Genomic DNA, 17,703 nt, shown 5'->3' with positions numbered 1-17,703 from the left:
CAACCCATTTTATATATGATATCATTTTATATCACATATAAAATGTGTGTTTGTGTGTGTGTGTGTGTGTGTGTGTGTATATCATTGAGTGCTCTTGCAATCAGAAATATATCAAATCAAGAAACAGGGCTCTGGTGTGCCAGTAAGTGTATTCCCTCTGTTCCTCTTTGCTTTTCTTTCCCTTTTCCCTGGATTTGGCATCCCGAGGTGCCAATTAGCTCAGCAGTTCAGCTCCCCCTCTCCTTTCCCTCTAGGGGATACTATAGAACCTTCTTGCTGCCTGCTGCATCCAAACCTTTCCTTTGAACCCAGTAAAGATCTGGCATGGGTGGGGCCTCTGCCTGGACCACAGTCAGCACCCCACAGCCTGTCTAATAGGAGAAAGTGGAGCCTGTTTTTGCTACCACCTGAGAACATGCTTCTGCTGTGATTGCCAAATGACATTTGGGTCTACTGTATCCCAGTGTCTTTACAGATTTGGAGAGGAAGGAAACATTGTTTTAGGCTTTGTCATTTGCAGAATCCCCTACAATGGACATTCCCTTGTATTTAGTTAAAACCAAGAAGAGCCCTGGATGTGGTGGCACATGCCTGTAATCCCAGTGACACAGGAGGCTAAGGCAGGAGGATCCCCAGTTCGAGGTCAGCCTCAGCAACTTAGCAAGACCCTGCATCAAAATAAAATTTTAAAAAATTAAAAATAAAAAAGTTTTTGGGGATGTGGCTCAGTGGTTAAGTGCTCTGGGTTCAATCCCTGGCACAAAAACAAATAAATAAGCAACGCTGTTTTGTATCAAATGAATGATAAAATGTAAGTAACATGACTTCACTAGGAAAATGGATAAAACACTCTCCTCCAGTCAATGTGTGACACTGGCTTTTCACCAGCCAGATCATGTGCAGATTCAGCCCTGGGCAGATCTGGCCACCAGTGGAAGTATTTGTTATACCAGCTTTCATGGCTCCAGATCGTGAGACATTTTTAAAAGCAAATATGTTCAATTGGGATATAAATAAATCACCTGAGATTGTAATATTAATCAAATAATGTCTGTAAGCCAGAGAGAATGAGAACATGACAAGAGCTGCTGTGTGACTGCCTGTCCTTTGCAGCTGGCTGCTGGGAGGCCTTGATAGCTTCCCCACTTTCTGGGAACCTTGTGTTTTCAAAGTTTTCATGTCTTAGCATCTGGCACAGGGCTAGAGTCATCCTGTTTCTCTAAAGCCACAGTGTTGGAGCCCACCAAACGGATGGAAAACATCTCCTGCAGCTGAACCCTGACAGTTGTGTGGAATCTGGGAAACTGGAACAAAGGGAAAAGGATGATGAATATGCAGGCAGATGTGTTTGGGGGATGCCAAGGAGGCAAAGCTGTACAGAACAGGGAGTCAGTGGGGTGAGTCACAGGAGGCAAGATTCACAGGGTACAGCCATGGGTCTCAAATGCCAGACTGCAAAATGGCCCTGGGATAGCAGGAACAGGTAGAGGTCTGTGCATGGGGAAGGCCAGATGAGATCAGAGTAGCAGAAAGATGAATGTGAATCATAAGCTGTCAGCCAATGGACATCAAAATGCTGGAAATAATGGTAGAAGAATATGTCCAGGTGACAGATTGGAGGGTTAAGATCTTAAATGCAGGAGCACCAATTAAGAGGTGCTGCTGTAGTTATATTTTAGACTGATTATAACGGATATGAAAGAACCAGTGTCAAAGACTCCTTCAGAGGGAAAAATACTGAAGTGTTGATTCTGAAGGCTTTCTTTGTGCTATTTCTTATGTATATGCGTGTATATGTATACACATGCTTATATGTCACCATGAAGCTGAAACCAAGAGACATTCACTTCACAATTGTTTGTGAATGGCTGCTGTGTGCCAGGCATGCTCTGGTGGCAAGTTCTACTGTGGTCAACAAGATAGCCACCTGAAGGGGACTACTTTTTGAAACCAGATAATAGTATTCCTATGTCTCATTCTTCTGCAAAAACCATGGTACTTCCACATGATCAGTGTGCACCCAGTTCTGTACAGGGGACAGGTAATAACATTTTGAGAATAAGAAATGCCCAGGGGAACTCTGGGGCCTCTATTCGAGCAGCAAGTCAAAGCATTAGTACTCCTTCCTAGCAAAATGGGAGACCCAAGCTTGCATATAAAATCCTAAGAGTAAAGCAGGTTAAACCGTGCATGGTGGCTAATTTCAAAATACTAGAATTTAAGGAGAACTTGCTGAAACTTGAAAGAAGGAAAATATAGGGCAGTTAGCAGACAGGCCCCTAAAGGTCATCAGGAAATTATAACACCCAGGAAGGTGACACAGACAGAAATAGGCGTTTGTCAATGTTGAGCTAGAATGGATTATCAGGAGGTATAGGGTTCTTCTTTGACCTTTAAAGGCCAACAGTGTGGAAGGCCTAATACAAGAGCTGGACTTATCTGCCTCAGGGAGCCTGACCTCCATCCCGCCTCCTTCCTGGGATATCATAAACACAGCCCAGCCCAAGTTCTCCTGGTGTCTCATTTGTCCTCCATTGAGAACAATGTGTTCTTGAGAACAACGTGTGCAAAGTTGCTTTGCTGTAATCAAAAATCCCAACATACTTGCATTTACAGCTAGGCAATTTTGGGTTTACAATGTAACTACTAAAACTAGACTGATGCTAGGCGGGTGGCAGTGGGGGCATAATCCCATGGACTCAAGAGCCTGAGGCAGGAGAATCACAAGTTCAAGGCCAGTCTCTGCAATTTAGTAGAGACCCTTTCACAAAATAAAAAAAAATTAAAAGGGGCTGGGGATGTGGCTCAGTGGTTAAGCACCCCTAGGTTCAACCCTGGTACCTAACAAATAATAATAATACCAGACTGACTTGAATTTATATTCCTATTTTTTTAGTTCATTAGTATTTCCAGCCCTCCCCCCCTCACCATATACCCCTTCATAGATGACTCATTTGATTTGGTGAAATTGTTTTTGTTTTTTTTCTTTGCAGTGCTGGGAATGGAATCCAGGGCCCATGCACAATAGGCAAATGCTCTACCACTAAGCCATACCCTTAGCTCAGCTCATTGGAATGTAATCTGTAGAGAAAGGTGTACTTCTCCTGCTTTGAACATTTGACCTGTTCTGTAGCACCCCAGGTTGCATGGTTTGCTTTGTCTTCCCTCCCCCACCTGTTCTGTGTCTTTGGCCTGTAAGCCTGAGGGCTCCTCCCAAGACTCCCCCAATTCAGATTCTTTCCCTCCCTCACCTGCTACCCCATGGTATCATGTCCTTCCTTTTTCTAAGGGGAATCTCCAGAACTCCATTGTTGTCTAACTCCTTTTTAACTTTTATTTTGAACTAAGTATAAATTCATAAGAAGCTCTAAAACAGCACAGTGAGGTCCTATGTACCCATCACCCGCTTCTCCCAATGGCAACATCTTACATAACTTCAGAATGTTGTAATCAGGAAATTGGGATGAATATAATACAGTTAACAAGAGTACTGTGTCTAGCTTATTTTGCTTAGCATATTGTTGCTGAAATTAGGTGAAATTTTTCTTTTGGCTATAGCCTATAATAATTAAGTTAATATAATACTTTCATATGCATATATCATTTTTATGTAAATTTTTTATTTATATATGACAACAGAATGCATTACAATTATTACACATATAGAGCACAATTTTTCATATCTCTGGTCATATACATAGTAAATTCACACCAATTTGTGTCTTTATACATGTACTTTGGATAGTAATGATCCTCACATTTCACCATCATTTCCAACCCCTCTGTTCTACCTAGAATTCGTCTATTCCTCCCACATGTGCATATATCTTAACAAACTGTAACAAATGCTTAGAAACTGTCGGTACCCATGGTTTCATGTGTAGAGCAGCATCTCATCATTGGTTTCTTTTATCTCAGCCAGAACTGTACTAATCATATGTGAGACAATATGAAACTTCTTGGGTTACCACATAGGCTCTGATTTGGGCATATATGTGGTCTCAGTTAGGCACAAATCCAAAAAATGAATGTGCTTTTATTAATAGAGGGAGATGGTTTAGCTGAGGTTGGAAAATGGTGTGGCTTTGGTTTTAAATCATTTGACACTGTTTGTGGTCTCTGGCGGCTGTATTTATTCTTTCACATCATCAGTGGGAAGTGAACCATTTTGCAGTTGGCAGCTGAGATAAAGCTCCAGGGATTTGGGTTATGGATATTCCAGATCATTGAGAAATAAAATAAATGTGTTTCGAGACAAATGCCAGATAGAGCAGGGGAGGCAGTGGACAAGGAGAAGCCCAGGCCACCAGCCTACCTGGAAAGGGGTAGAATTTCTGAGCCCCAGTTTCCTCATCTCGAAAATAGGGCACGTTACAGCTCAGGGGATTGTTTTAAGGAGCAAATGAAGTGAAGCTCATGAGATAGGCCAGGAAGTAGCTGCTCAGATCCTTTGCATAAATATCATTTGATATATAAAACTGAATCTTGATCCTAAATTAGGTTGAGGAAGCATGGTAACTTCCAGACAATGAATGGTACAATTTCCAAGTGTTTTATGTCCCAAAGATTTCTTTGAAAACTTTTTTTAAAATGGGGAAACTTCTGATGCACCTAAAATGAGAGTTTCATGGTGGGTTCTTGGAGAAGGAGCTGATCACCTTCTGGGGGGGAATCCAGTGAGTTCCCAGGGGACTGAGGACTCTGGGGGAGGACAAGAAAGAGAGAGGGCCATCCGCCTCTGGAAATGGGCAGTCTGTGGAAACTCAGGTCTACAAGCAGCCTTCTCCACCTTACACCCTCCCCCACTGCAGCAGAGAATATAGGAGTGTTATGACCTAGTCAGGGTCTCCATAGTTTAAGACAAAGTTTACTGGTATTTGCTAAGGTTATTCAAGGCCCTGGGTTAGATCCCCAGCTAATAGTTGAAAACATATTTTGAAGTTGGTAAGTACTGACAATTAACTTGGAAAAATAGAAGCTAAATCTTTTGGGTTCAATTTTACTGTATTGAAATGCTGGGATTTTTTGTTTGTTTGTTTGGTACCAGGGATTGAATCAAGGGGTGCTTAACCACCGAGCTAGGTCCCCAGCCCTTTTTATTTTTTATTTTGAGATAAGATCTCACTAAGATTCTTAGGGCCTCACTAAGTTGCTAAAGCTGACCTTGAACTTGTGATCCTCCTGTCTCAGCCTCCCAGGTAGCTGGGATTACAGACATGCACCATCAGGTCCAGTCTTCTCTTTTTTCTTCTTCCCACTGGTTGCCTTCCAATTCCATATGTCTGTCCCACACTGTTGCAGATTACAAGATGGGAAAAATAAGAATGAAAGCTTATATTTTGTAATTTGCTATTTTCATACTTTCTTAGTGAAATGACAGTTAAGGTTGACAGTTGCTCCAGTAAGTCATTAAAAAGTTAAACAAGTATCTAAGTAAACTTGGGCTTTTTTTAAAAAAAGAAAGGATTTTGAGATGATTTTAAAAAAATATGTACAGAGCTACGGTTGTGGCTCAGCAGTAGAGCGCTCGCCTCGCACATGCAAGACCATGGGTTCGATCCTCAGCACCACATAAAAAAACAAATAAGTGAAATAAAGGTATTGTGTCCAACTACAACTAAAAAATAAAATATTAAAAAATATATTCATAACCCACTTGAATCAAAGTGTGAAATATGATATATCAAGAAATTTGTAATGGTTTGAACAACCAACAATAAAAAATTAAAAAAAAAAAATATATATATATATATGTACAATTGTTGGTGGAACTGCAAACTAGTACAGCACTCTGGAGAGCAGTGTGGAGAGTTCTCAAAAAAACTAGGAATGAAACCACCACATGGTCCAGATATCCCATTCCTTGGTATTTTCCCAAAAGATCAAAAATTAGAATACTGTAACAATATAGCCACCTCAATGTTTATAGCAGCACAATTCACAATAGCTAGATTATGGAATCAATCAATGTCAATAGATGAATGGAATAAGAAATTGTGATGTGTCTTATCACATCTTATATATACATATATATCACAATTTTAATACATATGTATATATACATAATATATGCCATAATTTTATCTTTTAGAGCTGAGTAGATATCTATATATATATGATGTATGATGTGTATATAATGTATATATTATGTATCTATGTATATGTGCACATATATTACATACGTACATACATGTACATTACATATTTATTTATAAAAATATATACATGGAGAGAGAGAGAGAGATCCACTCCTCTGTAAAAAAAGAATGAAATCATGGCATTTGCCAGTAAGTGGTTGGAAATGGAGAATATCGTGCTAAGTGCAAAAAGCTAGACTCAGAAACTCAAAGGTTGAACATTTCTCTCATATGCAGAAGCTAGAGTAAAATAAAGGAAAGGGGGAGGGAAGGATAGGATAACATAAAGGGAAGATCAGTATTGTAGAAAAGGGGATCAAGAAGCAGAGTGGTAGGATGGATAAGAGTTCTTAAAAATCATTTTATGTGCATATATAAGTATACAATAAGGAAGTTCACCTTTATGCATAGGTAGAAAGAACCAATCAAATATAAAATGAAAGGAAGTCTAATAGTGGAAGGAGAATGAGAGAGGGGAGGAGGAAAGGGGAAAAGAGGGGACAGGAAAAGGGGGATCATGGACTGAAATCAATTTCTATGCAGGTGTGAGTTTATCGGGATGAACTCAGCCACTATGTATATCTATAAAGCTCTAATTTTAAAAAAGATTATGTACAATAAAAAAGATAAATATATATCAAAGTACAATTTGAAACAACATAAATTAGGATAGAAACTCGCCTTCACCATACCATGCTATTTAGCTAGACTCTCTTCCCACCCACCCTTCTCTGGGTCTGAACAATCAACACGCCATCCCCCCCCCTGGTATTGAGAGTAGCGGCTCACAGAGATTGAGGCAGTTCTCACAGTGGGGACCTGCATAGCTGCATCTGCCTGGTGGCCTCTTCCAGGACCTTCTACCTCAGGGATTTTAGCTCTGTGTCACCCAGGCCTTTGATAATCCTCTGCATTTTCTTGCCAGAGGCTTCTTAAAGGGAAAAACCTCCCGACCCCTCTCCTTTCCAGCTTCCCTCTCTGTTCCTCTCCTCCTTCCCCTTCTCCTTCTATGTTTCATCCAGCCAGGCAGCACCTGAACAGAAAGAGCTTTTCATGGGCACATTTTATTGTCCTGAGTAGAAAGAGGAATTAGAGATGGTTTATACACTGGAGGAATTCACCACGGGAGAGGGGTGCAGGGGCAAGTGATTATGACTCTGTGGTGAGGCTCTAGAGGCATGAAGAGGCATTGACAGAACCACTGGACAGTCTTCATGGAGGACAAGTGAGCCTGAGCTGGGTCCTGGAAAATGAGCAGGAGATTGCCCGTTGGGGGAGCAGGGAAGGGTTAGTCCAGGAGGGCGTTCCAAGTGGAAGAAGGGGTCTATTCAAAGGTGTGGAATCATGATGTTTTATGGTGCAGAGTCTGAAAAAAATGGCTGCGTGATGAGGAAAAGAGGTGCAGGAAGTGAGCTCCAAGGACATCTCAGAGGAGTGGGCTATGCTTTATAAAGTGAATATGGATGTTGCCCACTAGACCCTGGACATCTTCCCAAAAGGGAAGGTTGGGTTTTGAGAAGTCCCCTCAGGCATCAGTGAACGCTGTGGGAAGATGAACCAGATGGGAAGAGACTGTGGAAGGACCTGGTTCAGGGGACTGTGGAGTGTGGGTAAGAGATGAAGCCATGGTGACCTGGTGAGGGGGAGAAGAGGTAGAACAGGTGACCAGTCATGTGTGGAAAGGGAAAGGAGCAGGGGAGTTTCAGAGCCTATTTGATTGAGATGAAGAGGGAATAAATCCACAGGGAACCACTCCCCTCCACAAAATCCATTTTCTTTCATCCAATATTTTTTAATTACTCTGCTCCTTTAAAATCATCTTACAGTCAGTCTGCTTAATTCATGGTTTCCTCATATTCCTAACCTTGCTATTGGTACCCAGTCTTTCCTTTGTAGATAGATGTTCATGACAGGCACTAGTCTCCATCCTGGGGGCATAGTGATGGGAAGAGAAACAAGGTATATGCCCCCACGAAAGCCTCTAATCCACAGGAGTAGACAGACAGGAAGACATAACATTAAATAGAGTTTGCCGGGGAGTTTATGGTATGAGATAAAGTTTGAGGGGTTGGTAAGAACCAGATCATGTATGTCCTTATAGACCATGGGCAGGGCACTGAACCTTATCCTAGGAGCAACGGCGAAAAACCAGCAGGACCTATGGTGACTAAAGCAACAAGACAGGATTATGGGACTTTTGAGATTTTAGCAGCTAAGTTGATGGTGGTGTTGTAGATTGAGATATTATAAGGTAGTGTGTGGTACAAGTTTCACACATATATTTTCTACTAGCCCCATATGGACAAATTTGGAAATATTCAGTGTATCAATTATGTGTTGTGCACATAACATGATTGATATGTGTAGCAAATGGGTAGGGATTTAAGCCAAGATGATATATGACATATTGATCTGAGCCATTTATAAAAGGTAGTACATTGGGGCCCAAGAACCTTGAGCTGTCTTAACTTTTTCTAATGAGGTGAGAAGGATTGAGAGGGGGAAAAAAATTTAGGTTGAAACAAGAAAATAAAAGTTCCTAGGAAAACTGTGATTCCTTCTGCTAACAACATCCCTTGCCAGAGGTTAGATGAGGGGGGCAAGAAGATGACTGTGGATCCGAATGCCCATCTTCTAAGCCCTGGGAACCAGGGAAAAGAAACTTCATGTGCACATGAATGGAACGGGTTCCCCATGGTGTCTGCATGTACCAGTTCAGGTCTGGATTCACTTGGGCATCTGTGTTCTTTGGTCTCTGTTGAGGAAAGTGTGAGTCATTCTTTGGACTGAGATAAACTAGTAGTGCCCAAGGGCCTGGGCTGTCTCAGAACAGGTAGAGTCTAGTCAGATGATGGGAATTTTCCATTTTATGGCAGCAATGGCCTGGGATTCCTAGAACAGTTTATTAGTCTTCACAAAAGACCTAATCCTTAGCTTAGAAGACTGTATTGTAGATTCCTGGTCAGATCAAATACTTGTATAGTTTAGTTCCCTGACAATGTTTGTGATCCTGTACCTTTCAAGGAAGAATTGACTAAGTCATGTATAATTGAATCACTACATTGAGATATTTTTAAATTGTTCTCAACATAGTTATATTTTAACTTACAAAATCTTTTTGTTATGATATAAGGATGCTTTATATTTACCTAATGCTTTCTAGTATATGAATACATTGTCACATCTTTTCTATTTGCTACATACAACCACTCTGAAAGTGAGCAGAATAGTAATCCTGTTTTTATAGATATGAAAATGGGGAAGTGGAAAAATGAGTGTCTGTCCCACATAACTTGAAGGAGATTTGGAACTGAATCCTGTTAGTTGACTCTAAAGCCAGTGTTCTCTCTTCTGCATCCTGAGTGAGAATTTCCTCAATTAAGGTGGGGGTGAGCCTATGATATATGCACACCATTAGGTAATGGGCTCTAGCAGTGCCATTACATATCTCATCTCATTGAATCCTCACAACTAGGAAAACTGTGATTCCTTCTGCTAACAACAGGGCAGTTATCACCATGTCCACTTTATTGATGAGAAAAATTTGTTTTGGAAGGTTAAGTAACTAATCCAGGCTTGAAAATGGTGGCACTGATTTGACTTTCTTCACTAATAGCTTGCCTGTACCATCCCTCAAGGAAAGATCACACCACATATGAAAATTATTAGATAACAGCAACACCAATTTTCAGATTTACTAAATTGTTCTCTACTCTTAGACAAAGGAAAACACAGTTTTTCTTAAATTGTTCTACAAAATAAGACCAATTTGCAAAAATCTCAATACTTAGAAGAAAATAAGTCTGATAGTCTTAAATATTTTTCGGTCACATCATCTTTGATGGTATTTATAAGAACAATAGAGCAAGAAATTTCTGTGGAACTGATATGGCTGTCACAGGATCAATTGAAGATCTTGTGGCTATTAACCCAGATAGTGATTTGCTTCACCCTGATTTTTGTTATGCTAATTCCCTATTCCATTCTCTTTTTTCTGTTTAATTTTTTAGACTTTATTTCTTGTATCAATAGGTTAAGAAAGTGAAATTTTCCCAGGTACTGATTTATAGATACTATTTATAAGTAGAATCAAAAAGTTCAGTTTCACAAACAGTAGCATTCAGTGATCTCTTTAAATGCAATTTTAATCCTTATTTTAAGCTAAGGGCAATAATTTAATGCAATAAGCTAAATTCACACAAAACCTCTTAACTCTGAACTACAAAAGTGGTTTTTGTAGCTACATGTGGTTTTAGTCAACTACGTATTTCCACAAGTACTTATATATATGTTAAAAAAATACTACCCCAAATGCTTATCCTACCATTAGCTCATTAAACATTGTCATTCCTGCTACTGAAAGTAAATTATCAGGAAAATGAGTTCTAAAACTTAAAAAGTAACCTAAGTCCCAAAAGGTTTTAAATCAAAAAAGTCTTTCAACATGGAAGCATCAACATGAAACTTTAAGTTTCTAGAAAAATAAAAATAAAAAATCACTATTTAGAAAATATTAAAACAAATTATCATTTAAGACACATAAACATTCTTACAAAAACTTGTAGTTTCAAATATCATCTCCTTAAAAGAAAAACCAGTTTACTATCTTTAATAACATCTCAGACTACTGTTGTCTAAAAACTTCAAAATATGTATGTAAGGCATATGTCTCAGCAGTCATAGTCAAAATGACATTTAGATTTCATATATTAAACAGCTATAGTATAGCTTATAATGGCACAAATATACGTAACAAATACTACTTCATCCTTTAGATAGTCAAAAGTCAGAAGGAACCACATAATTTGTAAGGTACTTTAACTACATGTAGTCATTAAAACTCAGTAAGTAATTCAAGTGTGGTCATGTAAAGGCAGGCAATTAAAGGCTCAAGGATCACTCTAAAATCAAAGACATGAAATTAAAGGCTGAAAACTTTGTTTCTCCATCTTTCATTTACATGCCTAGATAGTAGGATATTACTGTACAAAATACACAATTATTATATATGATTTCCACAGAAGATAATGAAATTCCATGAAGTACAAAAATTATCAAGATCTGTAGTTTGCTTCATCAAATGCTTTTCTAGCTTGTTTCAATGCTTCATTCATGGTAAGCAAGTCTTTAACCCTAGCGAACTTCCTTGGGTCCTTCTGAATCAAGAAGACGATATCTTCAACTTGTACTCGACCTTGTCTTCCAATTGACATTGCCTTGTGAGTCATTTCAGTGATGAACTCTATTACAAGGTCTTCAAGAATATCCACTGACTCAGTGTAAGGATTCTGGTCATCCCCAAACCCATACATCACACATCGTAATTCTTTAGAAAAAAAATATCTTTCAGTCTGTCTACCTTCTGTACCTCCCCCAATTTCTTCATTTTCCTCCTCAAACATCCGGTCTTTTTCCTCATTGACCATCCCTCTAGCCCACCAGCCCACAGCCTATTATTCCATTCTTTACCTTTGAACCCAATTAGGCTTGCTTTGTTTTTATTTCATGCTATTGTGCCTAGACCCATATTCTCTAATGGGAGAATCATAACAGGGACTTGGTTTACCTACTGATTGATACAATGAAATTTATGGAGTGGATTGTGCCTTGTTAGATAATTAGCATGGCTATATTTTCCAGTTTTAAAAAATGGCACAGCCACCTGGCATACGTCTGTAATCCCAGTAACTCAGGAGGTTGAGGCAGGAGAATCTCAACTTAAAGGCCAGCCTCACAAAGTTTCAAGAGGCACTAAACAACTTAGAGAGATCCTGTTTCAAAATAAACTAAAAAATAAAAAAGGACTGGGGATGTGGCTCAGTGCTAAGTGTTCTTGGGTTCAATCCCCACTACAAAAAAAATAAAATAAAAAATAGTGCAAACATGCTTTTATCCTAGGCAACTGCTACATTGAGAAACTTGGTTGATTCACCGCTAGCAAGAAGTAAGTTCTTGAGCATCAGCACCCTTCCCCAGCTCTGCACAGTGATGGAGCGGTACATGGATGACAAGGACGTCTGTACCAATATTGCCAGAATATTCAGGTAGGTAGACTAAGAGAATGAAGTAGCCTTACAAAAATGCTAATGCTTGGGTTTCGTATTATTTGCAATGTTTGAGTGTGTGACTGTCAGGGAATTCTTTTTTGTCTTTTTTTGCTTTTTATTTCCCCTAGCAGAAAAAGTAAATCCGGTGGGTCCAAATTTAGAATACATGATTTATGGATTCTGTTTCCTGTGTGATTGTCTTGCCACTCTGTATTCGCTAAATGTAGGTCATTTTAGTTCTTTGGTGAATTGTGAGCTATCCCTAATGTTCTTGTTTATTTCTGTGTACCACGATAGATGGCGAACTTCCTAGTATACCTGGAAATAATATTTCACAGTTCATCTGTTACAAGTGTGATCTGATTTTGTATTTTATTCCAATGGTTTGAACTTTGGTTCACACTTCCACTAATCATGTCTGTACTTTACTCCAGACAGGATGGTCATTTATATCCAGGTTGTCTCAAAACAAGATGTTGTTGAATTTCAGAGCTGTCTTTAAATTACATATTTGTATTTTTTCCCTTACTTTTATTTGCCAGCATTTTAATATAATGATTTTTCTCAAGAAACCTGGTACTATCTTTAACTATTAAATTTCCTGAAGACCAGATTGGTAATTGACCCCAGTATGAGGCTATTGAGTCCAGATTTTATTTCTTTCCTGAACTTTGTTCTGGATCTTTAATTACTCCCATTTTGAAGCATTGTAAAATTGCAAAGAGTTTATGTTTTGTGGATGGTGGCATATAGGGAGTCCAAGTTAATTTTTTTTCCATGTGGATGGATGGTCTGTTGTCCAGCATCTTTTTTAATATGCTGTCCTTTTCTCATGGATTTTCAGTCATTTATATGTTTCCAAATTACTGCAGGTCTGTTTCTGGGCATTCTATTTGGTCCATCCTCAGACCAGTAAGTGCTACATTGCTTTTACTATTATAGATTTAATTTGAATCTTGCTAAAAGATGAATCTCTCACTTTTTTTCTTTTAAGATCCAGACTCATTCTTTTTTCTTCCTTATGAACTGAGAAAATCAGTAAGTCTATGATAAGAACTTTAGGATATTTTTTCTTTTATTTGAACCCAGGGATTCTCTACCACTGAGCTACATCTCCAGCCCTTTTTATTATTTTTATTTTAAGACAGGGTCTCTTATTTTAAGACAGTTGCTGAGGCTGGGCAACTTATAATCCTCCTGCCTCAGTCTCTTTGATAGGGGGGTAATAGGCCTGAGCCACCACAGCAGGTTTTCCTGACTTTAAATGAATTATTTTTATGGTCTCACCAGTGAAAAATGATGTTTCTTGTAGATTTTTATAGATACTTTTAAGAAAGTTCTGGAAAGATTCTTTCTCATTAAGCAAGGTTTTTTCAAATGCTTGCCCTGATTCTATTTTGGATACATAGATTTACTTTTTTCAATCTATTAATCTAGTAAATTACATTAAGATTTTCTCATATTAGTAGGCCATCATATATTGATGGGTCTGGTTAACTAATGTTTTAATCAGAGATTTTTCATCTCTGGTCATGAGTCAAGTTGATCTTTTCTTTTCCTTTCCTACATTATTGTTTGTTTTTGGTGTCAAGTTTATACCTGCCTCATAATGGGAAGTATTCCAATTTCTCTTTTCTAGAAGAATTTATGAAAATTAAGCTTATTTATGTATTTGTACCAGGGATTGAACCAGGGGTGCTTAACCACTGAGCTATATCCCCATCCAGGCCTTGCTAAATTGTGAGGCTGGCTTTGAATTTATAATCCTTCTGCCTCGGTCTCCCAAGCCATTGGGATTATAGGCATGCACCACCATGCCCCTTTAAATTTATCTATTTTTTGAAAAGCACGTACAGACTAGAGGCATGTGCCACTGCAGCTGGCTAATTCAGTTTCTGCATATCTAGTGATATTTTTATTTCTCCTTGGCTCAGTTTAAAAAGTCATATTTTTTAGCATGGCATGGTAGCACATGCCTGTAATCCCAGCAACTCAGGAGGCTGAGGCAGGAGAATTATAGTTCAAGGACAGCCTGAACAACTTAGCAAGACTCTGTCTCAAAATAAATAGGGATGGGGATGTAGTTCAATGGCAGAGTGCCCATGGGTCCAATCCTCAGTATCAAAATAAATAAATAGTTAAAATTTTATAGGATTTTGTACAATTTTCTAAGTTTTCAAACAATATAGAGTTCAAAAATACTCTACTTATCATCATTTTAGTATCTGTTGCATCTTTCATTTACTTTACATATTTGATACTTGGATACTTAGTACATGATAGGCAATACTTTAAAAGAATTTTCCAAATACTAATTCATTTTATCCTTACATCAACTTGGTTTTTTGTTTGTTTGTTTCTATTTTTGGTACTAAGAATTGAACCTAGGGTCACTTTAGCACTGAGCTACATCTTTAATCCTTTAATATTTTTTTAAAATTTTGAGACAGGGTCTTCCTAAGTTGTTAAGGATTTTGCTAAATTTCTTTTTTTTTAAATTTACTTTATTATTTTTAGTAGCTTCCATTCAAATAACAAATATATATCCTATTTTTTAATTTTTAAATTGATTTTAAAAAATAAATAACAGCAGAATGCATTACAATTCTTATTACACATATACAGCACAATTTTCATATCTCTTGTTGTATATAAAGTATGTTGAGTTCAATTCGTGTCTTCATACATGTACTTTGGATAATGATGTCCATCACATTCCACCATCATTGCTAACCCCCTGCCCACTCCCTTCCCCTCCCACCCCTCTGCCCTACCTAGAGTTCATCTATTCCTCCCATGCTCCCCCTCTCTACCCCACTACGAATCAGCCTCCTTATATCAGAGAAAACATTTAGCATTGGTTTGTTGGGACTGGCTAACTTAATTTAGCATTATCTTCTCCAATGCCATCCATTTACCTGAAAGTGCCATGATTTTATTCTCTTTTATTGCTGAGTAATATTCCATTGTGTATATGTCACATTTTTTTTTTATCCACTCATCCACTGAAGGGCATCTAGGTTGGTTCCACAGTGGATCTTGCTAAATTTCTAAATTTCCTATGAATCTTCTGTCTCAGCCTCCACAGTCACTGGAATGACAGGCATTGCCTCTGCACCTGGCCTTATATCAACTTTTTAAGATAGGTTCCATTATAAGCAGGTGTGTTGGGGTAGGCCTGTAATTCTGGCTGTTGGGGAGACTGCAGCAGGAGGATTTCAAGTTTGAGGCCCGGCTGTGCAAATTTGTACATCCCTGTCTCAGAACAAACTAAAAAAGAGCTGGGGGTGCAGCTCAGTGGTAGAGTACTTGCCTAGCATGCGTGAGGTCCTGGTTCAATTCCAGGACTGGAGCAGAGGATAGATAAGATATTGCTGTCTTCATTTGACAGATGAGGAAACTGAGGCACAGAAAAGATCAGTAGTTTTCCTAAAATCACACAGTGAGTTGTAGGACAACAAATCAAACAGGTTATTCTGGCTCTAGAATTCATACTTTTAACAAATATGTTATACTGCTCTTCATTTTTAATACTGATTTTATTTCTAATTTTGATTAATATTTATCTTTTTTCTTGATAAGTCTTGCCAAAAGTTTGTCAGTTTTATTAGTTTTTACAGAAAATCAGTAGATTTATTGATCCATTTATTGTTTGTTTGTTTTCTATCTTATTCCTTCAGCTCTTATCCTTATTAATCCCTTTCTTCTAACTTCTATGGGTATATTTTTCTTCTGTATTAAAAACTCATCTTTCTTTTTAGTCTTCTTATCCTTTGAACACGGCTTTAGCTACATTCTACAAATTTTGACTTGTAATATTTTTGTTATTATTCAGATATATTTTTAGGTATTCTTATTTCTTTGATCCATTAGTTATATGTTTCTAAAAATATTTTTAAAATATATTTTGAAAATTGCTTTGTAACTTAAGTGTACTATGATCAGAGAGTATTATTAAGATACTAGTTCTCTGAAAATTTACTGAGATTTGTTTATAGCCTGCTACATGGTCAAATTTTGAAAGTATGACTGACATTGTTCTATTGATCTATCAATTAGTAAGAAATTTATGAACATCTCCCAATTTGATGTGGGTTTGTTGGTATTGCCTTGTGGATTTTGTTTGCTCACTTGCTTGCTGTAGAAATTTTAAAGCCATTTTAAAGATCTTTTACCTTAAGGTCTACTTTTACTGATAGCAGAGCACTACTAGCCTGGTATATTAGAGCAGTTGTACATTGCTCATGTAGATGTGTTACAGTCTTCAGTCTTCTTCTGTTTTTCAAAGGACCTTTTTATTTGTTTGTTTATTTGTTTGATTATTTATTTATTTTTTAATTTCCTTGCTCCATATCCCCAGAATATAGAGTTGACATCAAGTCTCTTTACAGCTTCTCTAGGCTGGTGCGTGGAGTATTTGTAGACTCCTTTTAATGAACTGGGTAACTGTGAAGGGCTAAGGTTAATGTGATATTATGTCTTCCTGAATTTTATAGGAAAACATTTAATTTTTATTTTCCCATTTGGCATTTCTGCAGCAAACTAACTACTTATCGTGATAGCTGTGCAGCCTTGGCCAACTATTCCAGATGTTATGCCTTATTTTTGAATCTGATAAACAAATACCAGAATAAGCAGGTCAGTTCTTCATGCATTTGATTCTTCAGTGTCTTCTGTGTTTTTGTACTGTCATATTTGTGTATGCCCATGTTGAATGACTTTGTGTTTTGAATATATAGATTCCTATTAGAAGCTTCCATTAGATGTATAATGTACTGCCCTAGGAGGCAGTGAGCTACCTCCAGGCATTAAAGAAGGAATAATTTGAGGCAGAAAATGTCTCAATGGGATATAGTTCAAGGGGACTCCTGGCTTATGGAGGAGGTGGGGTGGACTACAGGAGTGTTGGTCCTCCCAATGACCTATAGACGACCTACATGACAGTCATCTTGCACTAGCTATTTCAGTAGGAAGCTCAGTAGGCTCCATCCCAGGCCTGTGGAGTCAGAGGGGTGGAATTAGACCTGTCCACCTGCATTTTAACAAAGATCATGACAACTTCTGATGCAAATTAAAGTTTGGGATCCCTCTATACTGGCTGTCCCTGGAAGATTCTTATAGTTCTTAAATTCTCTAATTTTTTTGACTGTGTTGTATTTAGAAGATGGAATTTCTAGGTAAAGGATATAAATGAGATAATTTAGGGTGTTAATTTGGATAAATAAATCTAATTTTAAAGATAAAAAATAAATAAATAAATGTAACTACTTCCAAACATCTTTACCAAGCAAATAAAATTGATGTGACTGATTAACCCCCCCCCCCAAAAAAAAAATAATAATAATTTAGGGTGTTGTTTTTGTTTGGGGTTATTTATTTATTTATTTTTGTAGTACTGGGGATTGAACCTAGGGGATGTGGCTTAGTGGTTAAGCACCCTGTGTTTAATCTCCAGTACCAAAAAAAAATAAATAAAAGGTGATAAAATCTTGGTTAAAGTGCCAGTAAGTTTTTTTTTT

The 17,703-nt window shown here is 37.9% G+C and overlaps 1 protein-coding gene and 1 pseudogene across 1 annotated transcript in view; one reads left to right on the top strand and one right to left on the bottom strand.

Annotated features, from left to right (window-relative positions):
* Positions 1–17,703, top strand: part of Armc2 (armadillo repeat containing 2) — a 102,149-nt gene that overhangs the window by 58,154 nt on the left and 26,292 nt on the right. Inside the window, exons 11-12 of the mRNA XM_027928375.2 lie at positions 12,036–12,181; positions 16,723–16,822. Of these exons, the coding sequence (XP_027784176.2) occupies positions 12,036–12,181; positions 16,723–16,822 (246 nt within the window). The remainder of the gene's footprint in view (positions 1–12,035; positions 12,182–16,722; positions 16,823–17,703) is intronic.
* Positions 11,192–11,563, bottom strand: LOC114086941 (transcription initiation factor TFIID subunit 13 pseudogene; annotated as a pseudogene).

The sequence above is a fragment of the Marmota flaviventris genome, chromosome 6 (assembly GCF_047511675.1).
Source record: "Marmota flaviventris isolate mMarFla1 chromosome 6, mMarFla1.hap1, whole genome shotgun sequence".
In the NCBI taxonomy this organism is placed as follows: Eukaryota; Metazoa; Chordata; class Mammalia; order Rodentia; family Sciuridae; genus Marmota; species Marmota flaviventris.
Note: the sequence above shows the minus strand (reverse complement) of the source record. Positions and strands in the feature narration are given on the sequence as shown.